At 37.0% G+C, this 21,958-nt stretch overlaps 3 protein-coding genes and 2 pseudogenes across 3 annotated transcripts; 2 read left to right on the top strand and 3 right to left on the bottom strand.

Annotated features, from left to right (window-relative positions):
- Positions 1 to 878: 878 nt before the first annotated feature.
- On the bottom strand, positions 879 to 2,856 carry LOC106297196 (annotated as a pseudogene).
- LOC106299313 lies at positions 2,210 to 3,880 on the top strand (annotated as a pseudogene).
- Positions 3,881 to 7,188: 3,308 nt separating this feature from the next.
- Positions 7,189 to 8,156, bottom strand: LOC106298968 (dof zinc finger protein DOF1.6). The gene has a single exon (XM_013735095.1). It carries the CDS (start codon positions 8,101 to 8,103, stop codon positions 7,441 to 7,443), a length of 663 nt encoding a protein of 220 aa, XP_013590549.1. The 5' UTR covers positions 8,104 to 8,156; the 3' UTR covers positions 7,189 to 7,440.
- A 460-nt stretch (positions 8,157 to 8,616) lies between these two features.
- On the top strand, positions 8,617 to 10,259 carry LOC106298296 (transmembrane protein 147). Its single transcript, XM_013734399.1, has 6 exons — positions 8,617 to 8,791; positions 8,964 to 9,033; positions 9,112 to 9,171; positions 9,372 to 9,486; positions 9,579 to 9,694; positions 9,775 to 10,259. Exons 1-6 carry the CDS (start codon positions 8,715 to 8,717, stop codon positions 10,021 to 10,023), a joined length of 687 nt encoding a protein of 228 aa, XP_013589853.1. The 5' UTR covers positions 8,617 to 8,714; the 3' UTR covers positions 10,024 to 10,259.
- A 10,100-nt stretch (positions 10,260 to 20,359) lies between these two features.
- On the bottom strand, positions 20,360 to 21,709 carry LOC106298960 (myosin heavy chain kinase B). Its single transcript, XM_013735087.1, has one exon. It carries the CDS (start codon positions 21,614 to 21,616, stop codon positions 20,528 to 20,530), a length of 1,089 nt encoding a protein of 362 aa, XP_013590541.1. The 5' UTR covers positions 21,617 to 21,709; the 3' UTR covers positions 20,360 to 20,527.
- Between the last annotated feature and the right edge of the window lie 249 nt (positions 21,710 to 21,958).

Raw genomic sequence — 21,958 nt, 5'->3', positions numbered from 1 at the left:
CCATGAGCTTTTTCAAATGTAGCTCTTCCTTCAGCTCCCAACCACATAAGTATTACCTCAAACAATCTTTCATCTTAAAGCCTTCAGTATCATCACCCGCTTGACGTCTCCACCAGAGCTGATCACATCTGAAAATTCAGATGAGCTATACCCGGAGCAGGTGGAAGAAGCTCGAATAAAACAGAAACCAACCGTTGAAATCTCAATCCAACCGTTGGATTTCAAAACAGTAGCATCATTAAAATCTTCACAGAATATCAGATAAATTGGACTTCTTTTAGATATCCAACTGTTGCCTTGAATATGTAATCTTATGCCAGATTTTTGTAGTCTTTTTCAAATCTAAAGAATAAAAAAGATGTCATCTCTTATTTGATGTTGTGGTTCATATCTACCTTCCCTCTAGACTTTATGGGTATATAATACTTCTGTTTCTTCTTCCCTTTCATGCAATAACTTATACCTTAGCAGCATCAAGATTCATCATCCATTCACTTTGAGTCACTATGAACATTATTAGATGAAGACATATCTTTCCTTTGATTCCATGTGTTCTTGCGACAAACAACGATGTGACAAAAAGTATTTGTTCTATGTTTGTGTTCAATACCATGTTCTCTGGCTCTTCCTAGAAACTCTCCCCTCAGAATAAAAATAAAATAATTTGTAATTTGATATTTAAGCTGTTTCTTTCTATATGCAAACATATCATCTATCAGTTAGAATGTGATCTACACAACATTTGAGAATCGAAAAAAGTACGATATTTGATTCTATTTTATCTGAGAGGCAGTTTGTAATGTTCCTAGCATGCCCAATTCATGCTTCATAAAAAGTCTTACAAAGAAAACCAAGAAAAAAAGAGCAACAATAAATTGTTAAAAAGACATAGGACTTTCAATGTGATTCGGGAAAGCATGCATAGTGTTCCCAAATTCTCTGTCCACGATTCCTTCAAATTTGAGTCTTCTAAAACTGTTTCTCACCGGATCGTAGAATACAATGTAAGACGACTTACGAAACCTGGAAGGTACATAAATAAACTCACCGGCATATGTGCAACCTTTTAGTTCGAAATGGTTGCACTCATATTCATAAGATACAACCAGATTCCAGTTATTTTCTGGAAGTCTTGAAACAACCACTTGTGCTTAGATGCATCCTCCAAAATCCACAATCTTGTATCATTATCTCCATCAATACATGCTAATCTCCCATCATAAGATATCAGCACAGCGTAATCAATATAATCAATACCCAAAGGTAGTTCTATCATATAGAATATTTCAGATCTGACATCAAAGCTCATTACAACCATATCATATCCTGGCTTACTATAGGCTAGATAATATGTTTCCCCCTTGATGCATTGACCACAAGCATAGTCATGACATCTATGCTTAAGGTTTGTCCTAACCGTCCTCCATGATTCTTGCCATGATCCCAAAGTAAAAACTCTGCAGACATAGCAAGTTTTTTTATAAGGCAGACACACTACTTTGTGTTTACTTTCGACTGAATTATATCCTAAAACACGTTTATATTTCTTGAGCTCATATTGGGTTTGGGTAACTATAATAATTTCTTCATGCTAGGGTTCCAAACAAAAGGCTTCCTGGATTCTACATCTTCCATGCATATCAACCCATGCACAGAGTGCATACATGAGAAGTAGCTATATTCTCCGGGAAGTTTCATAGGATAACGATGAATAGGCAGAGAAGAAGAGTAAGACCTGATCGAACTTTGATGAGAATGTTGTAGAGTCGAGGTAACAAACAAATTCCAACCTTTGATTGAACATAGTAGAAGACTTAGACGTGTCCAAACAACTTGATGAAACATGGATCGGTGGTGATTGATAACCAAAGTTTCGACACGCAACGAAACCTCCCAACAGATTTGACAGGCAACTGTAAGAGTATGTCTGAGATTAGATCGCTAGGAATTGAAGAACCTGATGAGTGATGACGTCCGTTGTTGCTCCATCTTTATTAGGTTAGGACTTCAAATCCTAATTTGTTCAGGCTGAGTTTCTCCATGACCTTTTCTTATCATTTATTCATATACACCCTATCCTCTAGGATTTTACTTTTTTTTGATGTATTACTAGATTAATTTTTTGCCAGCTTTTTACACATAGATTTATATTAATAATTTCATTTTTTTTTCTTTTATTTCTCTCTCTCACGGCTCTCTATTATCATCTTCTCATTCGTTTTCTTCGCATCTTCCTCTAAAGCTTTTTCCCATAGTTTAAGTTCACAAGTCACCTTCTTTTGTCTGATGGATAACCAAGGTAAATATACTCTTTGTTTTGCTTTATCTTGCGTTGATGAGTTTTTGCTCCAAAAACTAAACAATTTTGACGGTGGGAATATAGTTATCCTTTAGAAAAAAACATGTTGTGAAGATGGAACCTTTTGTTTAGTTATGTTTAAATTCATTAACAGGTTGGTTTAAATGATTGTACTGTACAGGTTCAAGAGCTACACGAGCTTACTGCTGAGTATGAAGGCAACCGTGAGGCTAAGAAGCTTGAGGAACCGAGAATGTGACAGCTCTTCTTTTTTTTTGCTTGTTTATTGACCTTAAAATGGAATGGTTTCTCAGGATAAGAGACCATCTTGCTCAACTGTATGCAAAAGACATTACTCCCATGACAAAAAGGATCTTGATGAGTCTCTTCAAAGAGAGGTAAGAACTCAACCTCACTGAATTGTAACATGTTGATTTGATAGGAGCAGTCACTGCAATAACTTACTCCACAATGGTTTGGGTTCTCTCTGTGAGCCAACAAAGACCAGATACTATTTCTTACGAGCCTCTCTCTATGCCTTCGGTTTCTGGTTCCATCTTTTCTGTATTGAGTGCTCTTGACATTATAGCTTTTGCCTTCAGAGGTCACAACTTAGTTCTTGAAATTCAGGTGAAGAGTTTATATAACTTATTTTTGTTTATATATATATGCAGTATTGAACTTGTGTTTTGAGTGTTTAATCTTTTGCGGTCGACAATGCCATCAATGTTTAAACATCCAGCTCATGTACCCATGTGGAGAGGAGCTAAAGTTTCTTACTTCTTCATTGCTCTTTGTATCTTTCACATCTTCATCGGAGGCATTTGAGCTTATAGGAACTTTGTAAGTTCCATTTACTCTAATATTCAGTTTTGGTTAGTTTTTATTTTGGTCTATGTAATATAGACTCTTGATGTATAGTTTTTTTGGTCTTACAGATGCCTTCAGGAGGCATGCTGGCTGCTCTATAGACATTCCACATTCACGACATTTTTATTAGCGACGGCATTTTCTCCTAGTAGTCTTCAGCTGCTTGAGCAGCTTTCAGATATACTCCATGCCTATCTTTGACAGCTTTGCGGCTAGCTAACAAGCCGAACCAACAAGCCTTGTTCAATCTGGGTCAGATCAGGTTTCAGAGTCTTTTTTCAGTTGTGTCTCGTTTTTACATTGGCATTGCTCTCCCTTCCCTGTCTAGCCTCGCCGGTTTGCTCGGTGGACTTACACTTTCGGTCACGTTTGCGTATCCTTTCTTCACGTGGGTCCTGATCAAGAAACCCGCCAACTACAGTTTCAGTGGGTATTTCCATTGGGGACTGGGTTGTTTGGGAGTTGCATTCAGCTTGGCCCTATCCATAGGTGACATATGGAGTATGGTTAAGCTTAAGTTCTTCAGTCCAAAAGTTAAGTTGATGTTCAAAGTCAGTGGTTTCTTCTTGTTATGAAGTTTTTTAAAGTTCTTTTTTGTATTTGTCTGTGTTTTGTCTACGAGTGCCTTTGTTTTGAATTGAAGCAAGTGAATGTGTGGTATATTCAGTAAGTTTTTTAGTGTCTTTGATAACAATCCTTAGTTAAGATTTTTCTATTCTCCACCTTGTTACACAAATACTTGTAATCATATTTCTTTACCATATACTTCATTTGGAGAACTCATCATTCGTTTTAAGAGTTTACACATATATCCATATTTATCAGTGAAAATTAAATCTCATCCGATATCACCGTTTACTTAAGGTATGAATGGTGACCAGAGAACGGCGAGGAATAATGCATTCTCTAACGTTCCTAAAAAATATCACCATTCGCAAGAAATAAATTTTTCTTCTCGTTCCCTACCATTCTTTTTTTGTAGAAAAATAAAGAACAAAAGTATTCCTTGTTAAATTTGAGAAGGAACAACCATTCCTTTTCATTCTTGCAATTTAATTTCTTTACGTTCCTTTTCTATTCGTTCCTCTTGTTTCCATAATGGTCAGAACCTTTGGTGTTTTATGAAATATACACCAACATTTTGAATTTCTAAGATAACATATGAACTAGGCATTTAACTGAGTCTGATATTTATTTAGTATAAATGTAGAATTAATTAGAAACGTTGTTGATGCTATTTACAGAAAAAGACATGAACCTATTGTTATGAAACATTTGAATGAGGTTTCATTTTATATAAGAGCTACAACATTTTTAAAAAATTATATAGTTTTACATATTAGTTTTTGAAGATATCTGTTCTCTATATGTTTAGCAATATATAAAATTTCTGAGAGTTATACATAGTAATAAAAAATAATTGTTTTTTTTATATTTTAATAATTTTAATTTATAGTAATTAAAAATTATACTCTATAAAATCTGGAAGATTAATTTTTCGTGTTTTGATTTTAGTTGGGAGTAAAAGTAGAGGAGCATAATAATGATTGATGTAGGGATAAGCTGGGAGGCTCACAACACACATGCTGCGAGGCAATAATGTGAGAAACCACAAATTTAGGAAACGTCATCATAGTTGTGTAATTATGGATATACTTAAACAAATGTTGGGTGGTTGAATCTGCAGGTTGATAATTATATATAGACAACCCTTGGATCAAGATAGACATTCTTTCGAGGATTTAAGTCTCTTTATGTCTTTGCAAATGATTCAAATCTAATGATGATGCTAATTTAATTTGACACTTAAGGTCAATGACGCCCACTTTTTAAGTTTATTAAATATATCTATTTAGATTAAGTTCATCGGAAACTATAGAATACTTAACATGCTTACATTTTAGTATTTCTAATGATCCTATGATAGCATGCCACCAGATGCTTAATATATGTTTTCAAACACAATTAATTCTGGGTTATAGATTCTTAAAGTTAAAGGTAAGAGAAGAAATTAGAGGAGAAAATGTGATAATTAAAGGATAGAGAATAATGATAAACTGGAAAGATAGTTGACATGAATGTATGAGTATGTGATGTTTAGAGGTTAAGAGAGTAAGATCGTGTAACGATTTTAGGTGTTTCCATTCATTCCACAAGAAATTTATTAATAGAACCATAACTTAACCCACAAATACATACACATATAATTGGAACTTTTACTTATTTAACGATTTTAAAATTGATTAAGCAGAAATAGCCTAATCAACAAAAAAAAACATCGTTAAAAGCTTATAATATTTTTAAATTTTGTAACGAAAACAAAAATAAATACAAAAAAAATTAGAACCTCTTTAATTTATTTTTGGTACATATATGTATGAAAATTAGATTTCTTTAAGTTATTAGAATACAGATTGAACCCCGGACCGTCACACTTATTGTCCTTCTTAATGAGCCGGGAATCTGATGAAAATATCCATTTTTCTGATGAAAACATCAATACTTTTGAATTTTGATACATATTAATGAAAAGAAAATGATATCTTTTTATTTTTTGAATATTTATGTCACCTATATATATATATATATATTACTTCTAGCAGTAATTTTGCGGTTCGGCAGGTTTAGTCTACACCAGTTTTAATATGAATGGCCTAATCAAAAAGTGATTCTAAATAAGAATTACAGTAAAACATATAGTATAAAATAAGAAGCTTTCCTAACATTTTTAGATCATAAGCCAACTGTTACTATATAGAGAAAAACGTGAACACCAATAACGGTCCGGGAGAGGTGAGACTACAAGCAAGGCTAGACGTTACACATCAAACCCACATTATGCATTTGTTGACAGTTTTGGTATATTGTTATGCTCATGTAATTATATAAATCTTTATAACGCAAGGTTAGTTTTGTTGAATGAGTAACAAATAAACGAGAATAATAGTATATATCAGTTGATTTAAGCTTTAGCACCAACCTATATGTTACTGAAATGTGTGTTGAATTGTTCATGGCGTTCTTTTTTGTTCATGGCATTCACTCTTTCAAAAAAAAAAAAAAAAAAACAAGATAAAGAAAAGTTGATAACTCGAATCAAGTTACCATAGTATATGATAATACAATTAAATGGATCGCTGTGACCGAACTAATTTGAATTATTCATGTGGGCAAAGGTTATGTTAGTTGGTAACGAACCTGAGCATCATTGTCTCTGTCCTTGGGTCATAATGCTGTTACCATTTACGTTCAGCACAACTTGTTTTCCGGCTTTTGACCACAATAGGATAGGCGACAGTACCTATGATCCATACACTTTCAATTCATTCTCTAATCTTTTCACGTTTAAGCACACCTAAGTTAGTTGAGTTGTTTTATGATAACACTAACGTTGAAGCAATGATAAGTACACCATAATCTATGAGAATGACAAACTCAAAATATTTAAAGAGTTTCAAAATTTCAACTGGTTTGCTTCATTAACTAACATATTGTTTTGAATGTGAAACATGTACTTACATCGATCAAATTAACGTTAGCATTTTTTATTCATTATCTCGTATACTTGATAACTCTAGACTCGCATGATTTTGACATCCCAAATCTTTTTCACTGCCAATAGCGTTGTTGATGTTTACCTATAATAAAACAAAACTAAGTTCAACGCAAATTTCTCATTTCAAAGATGTACCAACAGAGTATCTCTTACTTCTGCAACAGTACTTCTGTACTTTTTTCCTCTTTGGAGCTAATGACCTATATGCCCTCTAATGCTAACTCGCACGGTTTCAAAACATTGGAGCCAATTTGTTTTTAATTCTTAAGACCATGAGTTATTAGTTTCAGCTAAGATACTTATTCTCTTAAATAAGAGATATAAGAGTCGTCTCTTAGTTCGAAAAATTTGAACAAATTTTTTTTTGTCAAATTATAAGTTAAGAACTCCGACTAATATGTTAATCATGCTCTAGGAATTACAGACAAATAATAATATGAAAGCAATATCTTTAATTGTCCATTTACTACTTGAAATGCATTCCAATATGTTCATCACAGAAACAGAGGATTTACAAACTGCCATTGTTAGACCTCAAATAAAGAAAAAAGACATTAAACCTTCCTCCTATTTTTTTTTTCTTTCCTGTTTAATTTTGCTTCTTTGGTCTCTCTCTATCCCAGTAGGAAAGAATAAAAAAAAAAACACAAACAGAAATTTCCAAAAGGAAACAAACAAAAGACAGAAACAGAGAAAGAAGACATAAACGGTTTTTTCACTTAGCACCGTTGCTTTGCATGGAGATCTCGAGACCAGGCCATAAACTGTCCCCACTTTTACCTTCAATCTCCCCAATCTGCCACGTGTCACCACCACCCACCACCGGTATCTCTCCTCCAGAGCCTCCTCCAAGATACCCAATACTCATCTCCTCCAACCCGTACCCGTACCCAAACCCGTAATCTAACCCACCGCTTGCACTTCCGTTTCCCAACGCCAGAAACGCGGCTCCGTCGCTCTGCCCACTTAACAGAGACGCAAAGCTCCCGTAACCTGAGATTTCATGACTACTCTTTGCTTCGTTTGTGACGGTTCCTTGGTTCATTGGTTCTGAACCGTTGGCCGTTGTAATGATGGAAGAAGAGCAGGAGGCAGTAGTGGCGTTGGAGGAGAAAGAGCGGTTGCGTTTGGAAGAGCTCCGGCGAGTTCCACCGCCGACGGGGACGTCGCGGAGTGTACCACCTTGAGTCCAGTAACGGCGACACGACTTGCAGAAGTAGCGAGGCTGTAAGAGGTTGTAGTTGTTGTAGTAACAGAACTTGGTGATGATGGAGTTGCAACGAGGACAAGGCAGTGGCTCCGCCAAATTCGGAGGTGGGTAAGCAGCCGTTGAGCCCTGAACTCGGGCGGATCGGGTTAGGTTTGATTCGGACGGCATGGGTAAAAGAGATAATGAGGAAAAGGAGAGAGAGAGAGAGAGAAGCGAAAGTGGAGGAGACCTAGTTGGGAGAGTGGCGATGTGGGTTTTATATAGGCTAGATTTTTATTATGCAGTTTCAATTTTAGTTTGAAAAATAAACAAATGAATTTGAGTTAGAGAAATTGTTGGTGGTGGAGTTTAGAATTATTTTTTATTTCTTTTAAAATGAACTAAAAGGTTGGATGTAAAAAATACAATTAAAATAAAATTAATGATGATAGTCACATTTTTTTCCCCGGATTGGTTTTGCAAATATTATTTAAAAAATGAAACATATCTGATCAAAACTTAGTAGTGTCAAAAGTATATTTAAAAAAAAAAATTATAAATGAAACTTTTGACCCAAAGAAAAAAGAAAAGAAATTGTAAATAAAGGTTATTAAGCAAATTGTAAACTAATGGATAGATATTATTGGGCCTTATTGGTTATACGGCCCACAAGTCAATAACCCATTAAGATTCTAATCGAGTTTCAGATTTGGGAAGTAAACCAAAGCTTCTTCTTCTTCAATCTCGTAGCCTTCGCGTGGTCGTCGTCGCCGGACTTGCAGCTTGCGCTTTGGTGGAGAATGACGCTATTCCACTTCTTCAACTGTGCGATTCTCACATTCGGTCCACACGCCGTCTACTACTCCGCCACTCCATTGTATGTAAAACCCTCTTCCTTTTTCTCGATCTGTGATTTCAAAGTGTAATTGCTTTTTTAGTTTAGTCATGATTCTTAAGAATTCTGAATAAATCACGCTTTCCTCGCGATCTATAATCTCCGGCGACTTCTGCGTTTGAGAAATTACAATTTATAGTTGTTAAATCTGCAGATCTGAATATGACACTCTTGGAACCTCCGTGAAGGCTGCTGTTGTTTACCTCGCTACTGCACTGGTTAAGGTTGGTCAACATTAACATCTTGATTTGGTATCTGAATCTCGTGGCTGTATCCATCATCAACCTTCGTTTTCATGGCAGCTTGTCTGCTTGGCAACTTTTCTGCAAGTCTCTGAAACCGAAGTATTTGATCCTTACCAGGTACTTTTCTTCTTGAATCCAACAAGTTCCACTCTTACATCATGACAGCTTCTTTGGTGATTTGTTTTGTTCAACCGTATATATATATATATATATGCACATTGTTGCTTAGCTCGTTTTGTTCTATCAGATACTGTTATTGCTTAGCTCGTTTTGTTATGTTAACAATTTAGATGACTAAGTATGGATTCCAATCTCAGGAAGCCCTGAAAGCAATGATTGGCTTCATTGACGTTGCTGGTCTCTACTTTGCTCTGGCTCAGCTCACACACAGGAACATTTCTCAAAACCATAAGTTTCAAGCTGTGGGCCTTGGTAAGTGGATTGCTGCTTGAGAAAAAAAATAATATTATTAGCTATGGCTTTGACGTCCTGAGAATATTATCAAATGCTTTCTTTTGGTTCAGGATGGGCGTTTGCGGATTCTGTTTTGCATAGGTTGGCTCCTCTTTGGGTTGGTGCTCGAGGACTTGAGTTCACTTGGGACTATGTTTTACAAGGGCTTGAAGCCAATGCAAATCTGGTATGTCCACCAATCTTTACTTTTAGAAATATGTTTTATGTAACATGCAATTGTTTCTTACTATCCGTCAAAAATTTCAGGTGTTCACGATATCCTTAGCTGCGTTAGGTTCGTTGATGTGGCTACGCAAGAACAAGCCAAAGACTCTGATCCCCATCATTTACACTTGTGCAGTGATCATCGCTACAATGCCTTCAATCACTAGCTATCTAAGGAGAGTCATGGGATGGCATTTCCCCAAAGTTGTTGGGTTTGAGCTGATGACTTCTCTGGTAATGGCTTTCATCAGCTGTCAACTCTTCATCCTCTGTCAGAGACCTTCTTTGTGATTCCATTCCTACCGAGAGACCAAACTCCCACTTAAACTGCTTTTTGGCTGCAGAGAGCTTTATGTTTTATGGGCAACTCTTGAGACGTACTTGCCTTGTTTTTCGGTTGCTTGAAACTTTTCATCTTTAAATTGTAGAAGAATATTGAACCGTATTAAAGAGATCCTTACACTTGAGGTCTCTCTTGTTCGAGAGCTTATCAAATCTATAGAGCATATAAGCTCGGTTCTTCGTTAGATCCCATAAATGGAGGGTCTTATGTTTATGAGCTGCCATAAAGATTAGCCAAACGTCTTGGTTTCCCTTTTGCCGATAGTTTTGAAGGTCACACTAGATGAACTCAACTATAACCTCTACTTCTTCATGTTTCATCTCCGAGAGCGTTACTATCTCTAGCTTAGCTAATTCACATACCTCTGATCTTGCTGCCTATTCAAATGCCATATATGTTTTGGCATTGACTGTTTCATACCCAAGCTAGACAAGCAAAACCAATCTAATTTTGAACTGAAATAATAATCTTGGAATATATTACCTTAATATAGCTAAATGGATCCACTTCTCTATACCGGAGAGATTGAATCCTAAATAATTAAAACGCGAACCGAATCGAATAATAAACCAAAAATTGCAAAAAAAGAAAAACCATAAAGCCGAATCAATCAGGATGGACTACCTTACATTTCAGGTAAGATCCAAACTCAGTGGAACAAAAACAAATAACAGTGAACATAGGCATTTCTAAATATACTTTCATTCGTGGGATTATGATAAGTAAGAGAGAGTATAGAAAGCAAAACAAGTTTGTGGGCGGTGGTAGATGCACCCTCGTCACTGGAACTTCCGGCTAGCTCATCTTGAGTGATTCGTCCAATATTAGCGCGTGAATCTTTTACTTGCCGATGCTGCAACAAAACATGGTTAGCTCTGTGACATTTTGAAGACATATATATATATATTACCATAATACGACAATTGTATTGCTTTTAGAGGGTTTACAGAAAAGACTTCTTAAAATGCGAAGAGTTTGAAAAAGTTTGAACTAAACGGTCCACACCATATGATCAACTATAAAATGCATTATCGACTAGTGTACGTGCGGATATAAGGTTCATATAAATATCTGAAACCTTACGAGAATAAAACCTTATCATATATCACACAAATAACAATTGTAAAGAGTTTATTACAATGGACGATCAAATCAACTCTCTCTAGCCAATTTCAGCTGTGATATAATCATCCGTTACAAGTTAGGATCCGATATAGACAAATTAAAGAGGAGATTTTTTTTTTTGTTAATTACAGGTAGAATATTCATTTCATTTAAGAACTTCTGAATAGACCAATTTGTTTTTCTTACCTTATTAAGATTTCTAAAAATATAATTAAAAACAAAAACTGAAAATGCTTTTATTAGTATTTTTTTTTTAACGTCTGATTAATTATGCTATTATAACGATGAGAAATATTACGTAGACGATTTTACGGCCGACAATTCTACCATCATATGAGAATGCACGTCTGACTGCATCATTCTGAGCCGCCCTATGAGATCCATGTTCGATGATACTATAAGAAACCTCAATATCACACACAAAACGAAGAAGATAAAGTTGCAATCTTTATTCATTTCAGTATGGGGGCTGTTCTCTTACAAAGCTAGCATATTTATACAAAGAAGTGAAAGCCCTGAGCTGAGACAGATGGCTTCATCCAGTGTCTGATGCGCCATCAAGGGCTGAGAATGCGTTTGCCAGCTTTACACTAAACGCTCCATCTGTACCGGCCTTAGTCTCAGTTTTGTCGTGACGCTTGCTTTTGGAAAAGCAAACGCTTAGTGACCGTTGATCTCTGGGAGCCATGCTGTCACTTTTTGATTGGAAGCTAGCACAAGGTTTGTCTTCTTCAAACATCTTTGCTTTGCCCTTTTCTTCACGTGTAAGTCTCGCTTTGGCGGGAGAGACTGAACTTGTTTGAACTTGAGCTTGTGTAGAGCTACGTTCACTAATATCCTCCCTCAAACTTGGTGTACGTGGAACATCAACACCTAGTTTGAAACGAAGAGACTGGAAAGATGCAGTGGAGAGAGATTTGGTGAAGATGTCGGCGATTTGTTGATGTGACGGAATATGCTTGACCACTAAGGCTTTAAGCGCTACTCTCTCTCGAACGAAGTGATAATCAAGAGCGAAGTGCTTGGATCTCTTGTGGTAAGCAGGATTAGCCGTGAGATGAACTGAAGATAGATTGTCTCCATACAGTTCAGGTGTCTCAGGAAGCGGAACACCTAGTTCACGAAGAAGAATGCAAAGCCAAGTTATCTCACAAGCGGTTTTAGAGAGAGAACGATATTCCGCTTCTGTGGAACTTCGAGAGACAATAGGTTGCTTTTGAGAAGACCAAGAGATTATATTACTGCCAAGAAAGGTGCAGTAGCCACCAGAGGACCGTTTAGTTGTTGAACAACCTCCCCAATCACTGTCGCTGTAAGCACGAAGCATAAAGTATGTGTCCTTGATGATACTAATGCCCATAGAAGTGGTTCCTTTAACATACCGAAGAATCCATTTCAGCAAATTGAAGTCCGAAACCATTGGAGAGTGCATCTTCTGACACACGTAGTTAACTGCGAACTGAATATCAGGTCTGGTAAGTGTTAGATATTGTAACTTGCCTGCAAGAGTGCGAAAGAACTTCGGGTTGGAGAACTTCGCATCATTCTCAATGAGTAGATTCAGTTGAAGAGGCAGAGGTGTAGCTACTGGCTTGCAATCAGACATAGAGGCAACAACTAGAATATCCTCAGCGTAGCTCTGTTGGCACAAGAACCAACCGTCTTTGTTGTATTTGACTTGGATGCCAAGAAAGTAGTGCATAGGACCAAGATCAGTCATTCTGAACTGACAGTCAAGTTCAGCGAAGAGTCTCCCAAGAACAGATGAGCTGTTGCCAGTGATGAGCATATCATCTATGTAAAGAAGGAGCATAATTACATCCTTACCTTTTGAATAGATCAAGACAGAAGGATCCTTGATACTGCAAACAAAGCCAAACTGAAGGAGGTATGAACTGAATTTATCAAACCAAGCTCGAGGCGATTGTTTGAGACCATAAAAAGACTTATGAAGCAAACAGACATGATCAGGCTTGCTTTTGTCGATGAAACCAGCAGGTTGACGCATGTAGACCGTCTCAGCAAGATCACCATGGAGAAACGCGTTTTTGAAGTCCATTTGCCTGATGCTCCATTGAATGACTGTTGCAATGTGAAGAACGGTGCGTACTGTAGTTGCAATGTGAAGAACGGTGCGTACTGTCGCAGAGTAAACCACTGGGCTGTAAGTCTCAAGATAGTCGACACCTTCAGATTGCTCGTTGCCTCTGGCAACAACTCTAGCTCGATGCTTCTTGAAGGTACCATCAGCATTGAGCTTGTTTCTATAAATCCAAAGGCAACCGAGAACATTCATACCAGGAGATCGAGGTACAAGTGACCAAGTTTTAGTTTCTTTGAAGTTATCAACTTCTTCTAACATGGCATTGTTCCAACCAGGATGCTTAAGAGCTTCATAAACGGTTTTGGGAGTTGGAAACACTGCCTTCTGAGTAAGAAGAACATAACGAGGATTAGGCTTCACTATACCAACTTTAGAACGAATAATCATGGGATGAGAAGATGTTGGAGAAGGGGACGATGTAGTCTGAGCCGAAGATAGTACTGGCCGTTCTTGTGAAGAAGCAACGTTGTTGCCTATAGAAACATGATCTAAGCCTGACGTACACCCAGTACGATGCTCTTCACAAGACGTAGTACTAACAGACAGACTTGGAACTGAAGTAGTAGCTTGTGAATGAGGCCTCAATGCTAGAGGAGGAAAGTCTTCAGAAGTGAAGATGCTGGAGCTGGTAGATCCAACTAAGGAAGCCAAAGGAGAGGGTACATTGACGAATCTAATAGGTTCAAGAGTAGACTTGACAGGCTTCTGAACCTCAGGCGGCTTCATCTTAAGTTGCAACTGTCTTGCCAAGCTTTCAAAAGAGTAGATTTAGTAGCTGGATGCAGATGAGAGTAGCTATCAGCAAACGGAAAGGATGTTTCATCAAAGATGACATGACGCGTGATATAAACTATGCTTGTGGTTGGTAGCAGGCAGCGGTAACCCTTAAACTTCTCTTTGTATCCCAAGAAAACGCATTTGTGAGATCTTGGATCCAACTTATTAACAGAGTAGTCACGAAGCATGGGGAAACACGCACAGCCAAACACTCGAAGAGCTCTGTAATTTGGCCTCCTGTGATGAAGCAACTCAAAGGGACTTTTGGAGTCATCAAGAGCAGTGTGAGGCAGAAAGTTACTGAGAAAATTGGCTGTGAAAAAGGCTTCTACCCAGTACTTTTGTGGAACCTTTCCATGAAACATAAGAGCAAGACCGAGCTCAGTTATCTGACAGTGCTTACGTTCAGCTAAGTCGTTTTGCTGAGGCGTGTGAGGACAAGAGAGGTGTTGCTGAATCCCATGAAGTTCTAGATTTTTTAGAAACTTATGGCTGGTGAATTCACCCCCACCATCACACTGAAAGGTATGTATTTTAGTTTGGCAAAGATTTTGTGCAAGAGCTTGAAATTTTAAGAAGATTTCATAAAAGTCTGATTTGTTTCTTAAAGGATAAAACCAAGAGAATCGAGTGTAGTGATCAATGAAAACTACATAGAAGCGAAAGCCTTAGATAAAAAAAACAGGAGAAGAGCCCCAAAGATCACAATGGACCTTTTCCAAAGGTCTAGTAGCTACAAAACTAGAATAAAAAAACGGTAATCTAGAGCTCTTTCCGAGATGACAAGCTTCACAAACAGTCTTGGAATTCTTATTGATGAAGATTGCCTTATTTGCAGAGAGTTGTTGAAGGACAAGCGGATTAGGGTGACCAAGCCTCTGATGCCACACTTCATCACTCGCACTGATCTGTCTGTTGGAGTAGAAGACCTGAGGAGATGATGACCGCAAAGAGTAGAGACCACTAGTGTGAGGCCCCTGAAGAAGAAGCCGCTTTGTTGCCTTATCATAGATGCGCACATTGTCACAGTCAAAATCAACAGAGCAAGGATAATCTGAAGTAATCTTATAGACAGAGAGTAGAGACTTTGCTATCTTAGGACACACTAAGACATCAGAGACATGAATTGTACCTGACGTGGAGGCCAAGCTGGTGGAACCAGTGTGCGTGATAGGGAGATACTCTCCATTACCAACCATAACCGAGTCAGAACCAGTGTAGACCTGAGACTGTTGGAGACGGTGGGGAGAGTTGGTGACATGTGACGATGCTCCAGAATCCGGAAACCACTCATGGCCATTGTTGGTAACGTCAGTTACGCGGAGAACAGTAAGCGCAGCAGGAAGATCATCTAACTGATAGCTGTTGTCGAAGCGGTGCCAGCAGCGAAGAGCGTTGTGGCCTGGTTTGCCACAAATCTGATAAATAGGTCTGTTATCACCGTCTGACGAAACATAGGAAGCATAGGATCCTGAAGGAGAGCTGACGTGTTGATGAAAACCTCTACCACGAGTAGAGTAAGAACCTCGACCTTGACCTCTTCCTCTGGGGCGAAAGTACTGACCACGACCACGCTGAGTGTAGAAAGCGAGGTGTGGTGAGACGTCTGAGGAGCTGTTGTAGCTCTGTAGTCTGTCATCAAAGCTAGTCAGTCAAGGAATGATGTCTTCAAAGGTTGGAGTAGGAGACGCATCCATGGATTTCTCTATGGTAGTTTTGATAGGTTCATAGTCACGACCGAGACCGTGAAGAGCCGCAAAGACTTTCATACGTTCAGGAACAGGACTACCAATGGAAGAGAGTTGAGAACAAACTGACTTTATCTCTTGAAGATACTCAGCCATGGGTTTGGTGAGCTTGAGTGTCGTCTGGAGCTTCCTTTGGAGTTCATACAAACGAGAAGATGTCGAACGGTTGTAGTAACGAGCAAGAGAGAGCCAGACCTCATGGGAGGTTTGACAGTCGACGACAAGGCTGAGAATGTCTTCAAAGAAAGAACCTAAAAGCCAAGACTTTACCACTTGATCTGTTTGAAACCATTTGGTAGAGTCAGGATTTGGGGTTTGAGTAGCCACGCCATCTATGCCTGTGACGGTGAGGGTAGCAGCGGGCTGAGGAGACTGACTGGTGACATAACCGAGAAGACCTTGACCGTTAAGGAAAGCTTCAAACTGAGATTTCTACAGAATGTAGTTCTTCTCTGTCAAGGTAACGGTGACACTGTTTGTGATGCGAAGAGCAGGAGGATGATTGACTTCTAAGTTTTGAGCTTCCATGGCTCTGATACCATATAAGAAACCTCAATATCACACACAAAACGAAGAATATAAAGTTTCAATCTTTATTCATTTCAGCATGGGGGCTGTTCTCTTACAAAGCTAGCATATTTTACAAAGAAGTGAAAGCCCTAAGCTGAGACAGATGGCTTCATCCAGTGTCTGATGCGCCATCAAGGGCTGAGAATGCATTTGCCAGCTTTACACTAAACGCTCCATCCGTACCGGCCTTAGTCTCAGTTTTGTCGTGACGCTTGCTTTTGGAAAAGCCAACGCTTAGTGACCGTTGATCTCTGGGAGCCATGCTGTCACTCTTTGATTGGAAGCTAGCACAAGGTTTGTCTTCTTCAAACATCTGTACTTTGTCTTTTTCTTCACATGTAAGTTTTGCTTTGGCGGGAGAGACTGAACTTGTTTGAACTTGAGCTTGTGTAGAGCTAAGTTCACTAATAGATACGCCCTTGCACCATGGTGAAGACCTCTTGTGACTTTTTTTCTCCATAATCTGCATAATTTGTGTTTTTTGGGGGTTTGAACCCCAAACCTCCTGGTATAGAAGCATTAATGAACTCTTAGTCAAATCACTGTAGTACTAAGTGGGCTTCCACAATTTTTATTAGTATTTATTAAAAGTTTCTATTAAACTATTAATGAAATTTGAGTGTATGACCTAAAAATTATAATTCACCATATGATATAGCACATATTTATGTGAGAGAAACAAAACTATTATATGCCAAACTTTTTATTTTTTTCTCACGCCTCCTAAAATAATTCATCACCAAATTCATTTTATTCTACTACTTTTGTTAATGAATAAAGCAATTCAGATTTTCCTCCAAGCGATATCTACACTCTCCAATGATATTCCACCGATCCACAATTGTTTGTGCGATTGAAGAACCTCCACCGCCATAAGCATTAGTTTTTCTCATTTTCTCAACTGTTTCCGTCGTTATCCGCCACTTTGGATACAACCTCTTCAAATATCCAGCTAGAGATATAGGAATGTGAATATTTGGAGAAGACAAACTGTTTGCACAAAGAAGTATTGTTTTGTTATGTTCTCTTTTTATTTGAGAAACATATAATTAAATATGGCTTTGCAATAACTGAGTAGATTATATATTTTGTTGCTATGATATTGTTATGAATCGATCGATCTATACTTACTGATCAGCACTCAAGTGATAACATGTTATAAACTAAAACATGTTATAAACTAAATTAGGCCTGGGCGTTCGGTGGTCCGTTCGGTTTCGGTCCGGGTGATTCAGATTTTCGGATTTTCGGTGTTATGCTCATAAGTACCATTCGGTTTTTACTAATTATCGGATCGGGTTCGGTTCTGTTCCTTCCGGGTTCGGTTCGGATCGGATTTAACCAATGTTTAAAATCGTACAAAATATATTTTTAAAAACCTCAAAAATTGACAAAAAAAGTTCAAAATATATAAATTATTTACAAATCTAATTAAAAATTTGTTAAATTATCTAAATTAACTAAAATGTATTAAAAATAACAAATAAAACAAACTAAAAAAATATTTTGAATATTCTAAACTATCTAAATCACTTTAATATATACAAAAACATTAACATATTTAACTAATTTTAGATATCTTCGGATCCTAATTCGGATTTCGGTTCGGTTCGGGTTATAACCAAAGTCCAAAGTAGTAAGCTCATAAGTCCCATTCGGATATTTTTGTAAAACAGTTCGGATTCAGATTCGGTTTTTCCGGTTCGGGTTAAGGTCGGTAACTTCGGGTTGAGTTAAAAACGCTCAGGCCTAAACTAAATGACTATTTAAAAAAATTGGGAAAACTTCAAATCATAATTTGTGTAATCACACGTTGTACAATAAATACATTATACACTACACATTACAAATAGAATAGAGCAACATGCTTTTACATAGAATATAACACCTACAATCGTAAACCTACAAGCCTATGTTATGGACATCGCATGTGCCGCACCATCGCGCACTAAGATGGAGTATATCGTCCGGGTTTTGTAACAAATTATCACATCCCCACCTCAAATCATTACGCAGCTAATACAAAAGATAAAAATAATTATCTTAATTCTATGCTCTATCAGAAAAATGTGTGTGTGCATGACAACATATAATGAAGATAGACACTATACATACTTGGTGGCATCTATATTATTAAAAGAGAAGTACCTATTTGAAAATATTTTTACTTCATTAATTAAACTCTTTTTTTTTATTATCTTTTTCAGTTGCATTTATGAAATATCTTAAAACGAATAAAACTGTCTAATTTATTACTTGTTTTTTCAATTACATTAATGAAATATGCTTAAATGAATTTAAACTTCTTATTTTATTGTTTGTATTTTTCAGTTACCTTAATGAAATATCAAGCTAAAACATTTTAGACATAATGTCATTTAATCAACAAAAAAAAACTCATGAGTTATCCTTACGTGCATAATTTTAATAATGAGAATTTTTAAAAACGTGCATCATTAAAATGTTACCTAAAACATACATCAAGTATTTTTGACATAATTTGAGTTTTCGTTAACATCAAAACTTATCATATTTTAGGATAATTTTAATTTAAAATGTAATTTTCATATTTTTCAAACAAATTCTAAAAATATTTTTTAAATATTTTGTTATAATTGTTAAAAAAATATTTAGTTGCATTTCAAATAAAAAGGTAAAGATATTAAAAATATTCTAATTAAAATATGTAAAATTTAATATAGTTTTAAGGAAATGGTCAAAATAAAAAAAATTACACATAAAATTATCATGATTTTTGTTAAGTGGGCGGATCATTATTTATATGATATCGCACACGAAAGAAAAATTTCTGTTTTTAAAATTATCTAATTAACTATATACTCATTTTTTTTAATATGATATCACACATTCGTAAAAAAAATAGATAGTTTATGATGCAAAAAAAAAAATTTACTTAATGAATATAATATGAACGAATATTACAAATACATCATTTAATAAAATAAATAATTAAAAACTCAAAATGCCAGCGCGGATAAGGTCTAGTTTTATTTAATTCAAAAGTGGTAGTTAAAAGGAGAGAAACTCAAACAAGTTATGTGGATCCTACAAAATTTATAAAGTAAAAGCATTGACATTTTGTTTCCTTTTCTGCAAGAAGGAATCACTAAAAGGAAAAAGAAACATTGCTCAAAGAAACGTACCAGTGGCGAAACAAAATGTTTTAAAAGTGAGCAGAAAAATAATGGACGGTCACAACGAGATTATAACCACCCATCACTTTCATATAACCGTAATACTGATAGTTAGCTTTTGCGCATTATTCGTTCGCAACTCAGCTAGCTTACAAAATATATCACTAAATTGACATTTATCGCATTTACTATATCTTTATAATACGTCTAGTGAACTTATTTGGCGTATTGATACGAGAAAAAGGACAAAAATAGCACTAAATCAAGTTTTTGTTCACAGACTAGCACTCAAGGTCAAAAGTCACAAAAATAGCACTTAGTGTTTTATCAAAAGTCACAAACTTAGGGTTTAGAGTTAAAGGGTGGAGTTTAGGATTTAGGGTTTAGGGTTTAGAGTTTACGGTTTAGGGTTTAGAGTTGAGAAATGAGGTTTTGGGGATAAGATATCAAATTTTGAAAAATAAAAAAATTAAAATTTTCAAAAGATAAAATGCTATTTTGGTCATTTTAGTTTTTGAGTGTTATTTTTGTAATATAAATTTAGAAAGGTGATATTTTGGAGATTTGCCCCTATTGATATTGAAGTTTATATTCATGTGGTTCATATAATCAGTTTTTTATACTTACACCTATTTATTGTACGCTAATTCGCTTTTTCCTAAAATTCTATGACTCGTTTATCAATTATTTTTCAGTCAGATTAATTGTTTTTTAAATACTGTCGATCCTCACTAGCTATCTGATAGCTAGAGTATCATTAACTTATAGTTAGCAAAAAATCATTAACTTATAGTTAAATCTGAATATAAACCTCTCTCAAACATATCATGGCTGCATGCCTGCATCATACATTAGATTACTATAATCATATTAGACTCCTACATGGTTGTCCTTAAAATCAATCAAACATTTGATTGGTTCTGGTTCTTATTAAACTTACATACATCCCAAATCTCGCAGGAAACAAGCCCTCTTACATATGATGACATGGCACCCTCCAAACTTTGACCGACTTGTCAAGACTTCCACTATAGACAATCAATCTCCCATCTCTTCCGTCTTCGTCCTCTTCTCCCGATGGTGCAGCCACCGCCAAACACTTAACCGGTCCGGTATGACCAGTCAAAACCGACACACACGAGTGAATTCTCCCTTCTCTCCTCCACACGCATATCTTCTTATCCGCCGCACCACTAAACACCAATTCTCCAGCTGCCGCGAGGCAGAGCACAGCAAGCCTATGCTTCTTGAAAACACCACAATGCTTCAACATTTTCTTCTCTCCCATCTCCCAATAATTCACAGCACCGTCGCTAGAACCACTATACACCGCCACGTGGCTAGTAACCAAAGCCGTAACAGCAGATTCTTGTTTCAGCAGAGTCTGAACCAAACTATGCGTAGTACGCTTCCCGCGAACCTCCCGTTTCCAAACCTTAACCGTTCCCTCGGCCGAGCCAGTGAAGACAAGACCCTCGCCGGAACCAGCGGCTACGACGGAGTTGACGGCGTCATCATGAGCTTTAATAGATTCCAAACATTTCAAATCGTGAATGCGCCAAACCTTGACCGTCCGATCCCATGAGGCGGAGTATAACAGCCCTTGATCTTCCACAAGACTCAAACATGAAACGGCGTCGGAGTGTTTGATCCACAGCGCCGTACGACGTCTTCTCACCTCCACGTAGTTACTCGGCTTCACTGACTTCTTCAACACGTCTTTCAAAGCCGGTAAGCTTCCGGCGCGTGTGTACACTCGCGGGTTCTTGTGCGAGGTTTTCCAGACCCGGATCTTACCGTCTTGATGACCCGTGAACACCTTATTATTATCCTCACGGCATATCACTATCGCTTTCACCAAACCGCTGTTCGATTTAAACTCACTAAACTCGTTTAGGTTCTTCCAAACCCTAATGTGATTATTGTCCGATCCTGTGAACACAAGATCATTTGTCGCTGCTAACGAGTAAATGTGGCCTTCTTCTTGAACAATCGACCCGACCAGGCTGTTTTCTTCGCTTTTATTCCAAGAATATTCCCGGGCCCGGTCGGAACGGGGCATTTTGGTATCAGAGTGTGTCGTAAAACCTAAAGGCTTGTTAGTTTCTTGATGTTTCTAATAATATGAGACTTGGGAGATGGAGGAAAGAAGAGTTGAGGGTTGTTTGCATTATAATAAGGTAGCTAAGCAATCAGAGTATGACACGTAATAAATTGTAATTTTGTTTTGTTTTGTCCACTTTATTACTAAAATAATCTCTATAAGTGTACCTATGGTTGTTGTCCTTTCTTGCTAAATATAGCCATATAGGGAATGAATCATGATATGCATAATTCATATGATAACATTGTTTTATGTATTTGAGATTTTGTTCGTCATAATGTTTTAAAGTAAGTGGGGGGG

This window comes from Brassica oleracea, chromosome C6 (assembly GCF_000695525.1).
Source record: "Brassica oleracea var. oleracea cultivar TO1000 chromosome C6, BOL, whole genome shotgun sequence".
In the NCBI taxonomy this organism is placed as follows: domain Eukaryota; kingdom Viridiplantae; phylum Streptophyta; class Magnoliopsida; order Brassicales; family Brassicaceae; genus Brassica; species Brassica oleracea.
This window is presented reverse-complemented; position numbering and strand designations above follow the sequence as displayed.

Excerpts from the sequence above, each read along its gene's own strand:
- LOC106298968 (XM_013735095.1), bottom strand. The coding sequence starts at position 8,103 with ATGCCGTCCGAATCAAACCTAACCCGATCCGCCCGAGTTCAGGGCTCA.
- LOC106298296 (XM_013734399.1), top strand. The coding sequence starts at position 8,715 with ATGACGCTATTCCACTTCTTCAACTGTGCGATTCTCACATTCGGTCCA. Across the intron at positions 9,487-9,578 it reads GTTTCAAGCTGTGGGCCTTG|GATGGGCGTTTGCGGATTCT; the intron begins GTAAGTGGATTG and ends CTTTTGGTTCAG. Across the intron at positions 9,695-9,774 it reads TTGAAGCCAATGCAAATCTG|GTGTTCACGATATCCTTAGC; the intron begins GTATGTCCACCA and ends CAAAAATTTCAG.
- LOC106298960 (XM_013735087.1), bottom strand. The coding sequence starts at position 21,616 with ATGCCCCGTTCCGACCGGGCCCGGGAATATTCTTGGAATAAAAGCGAA.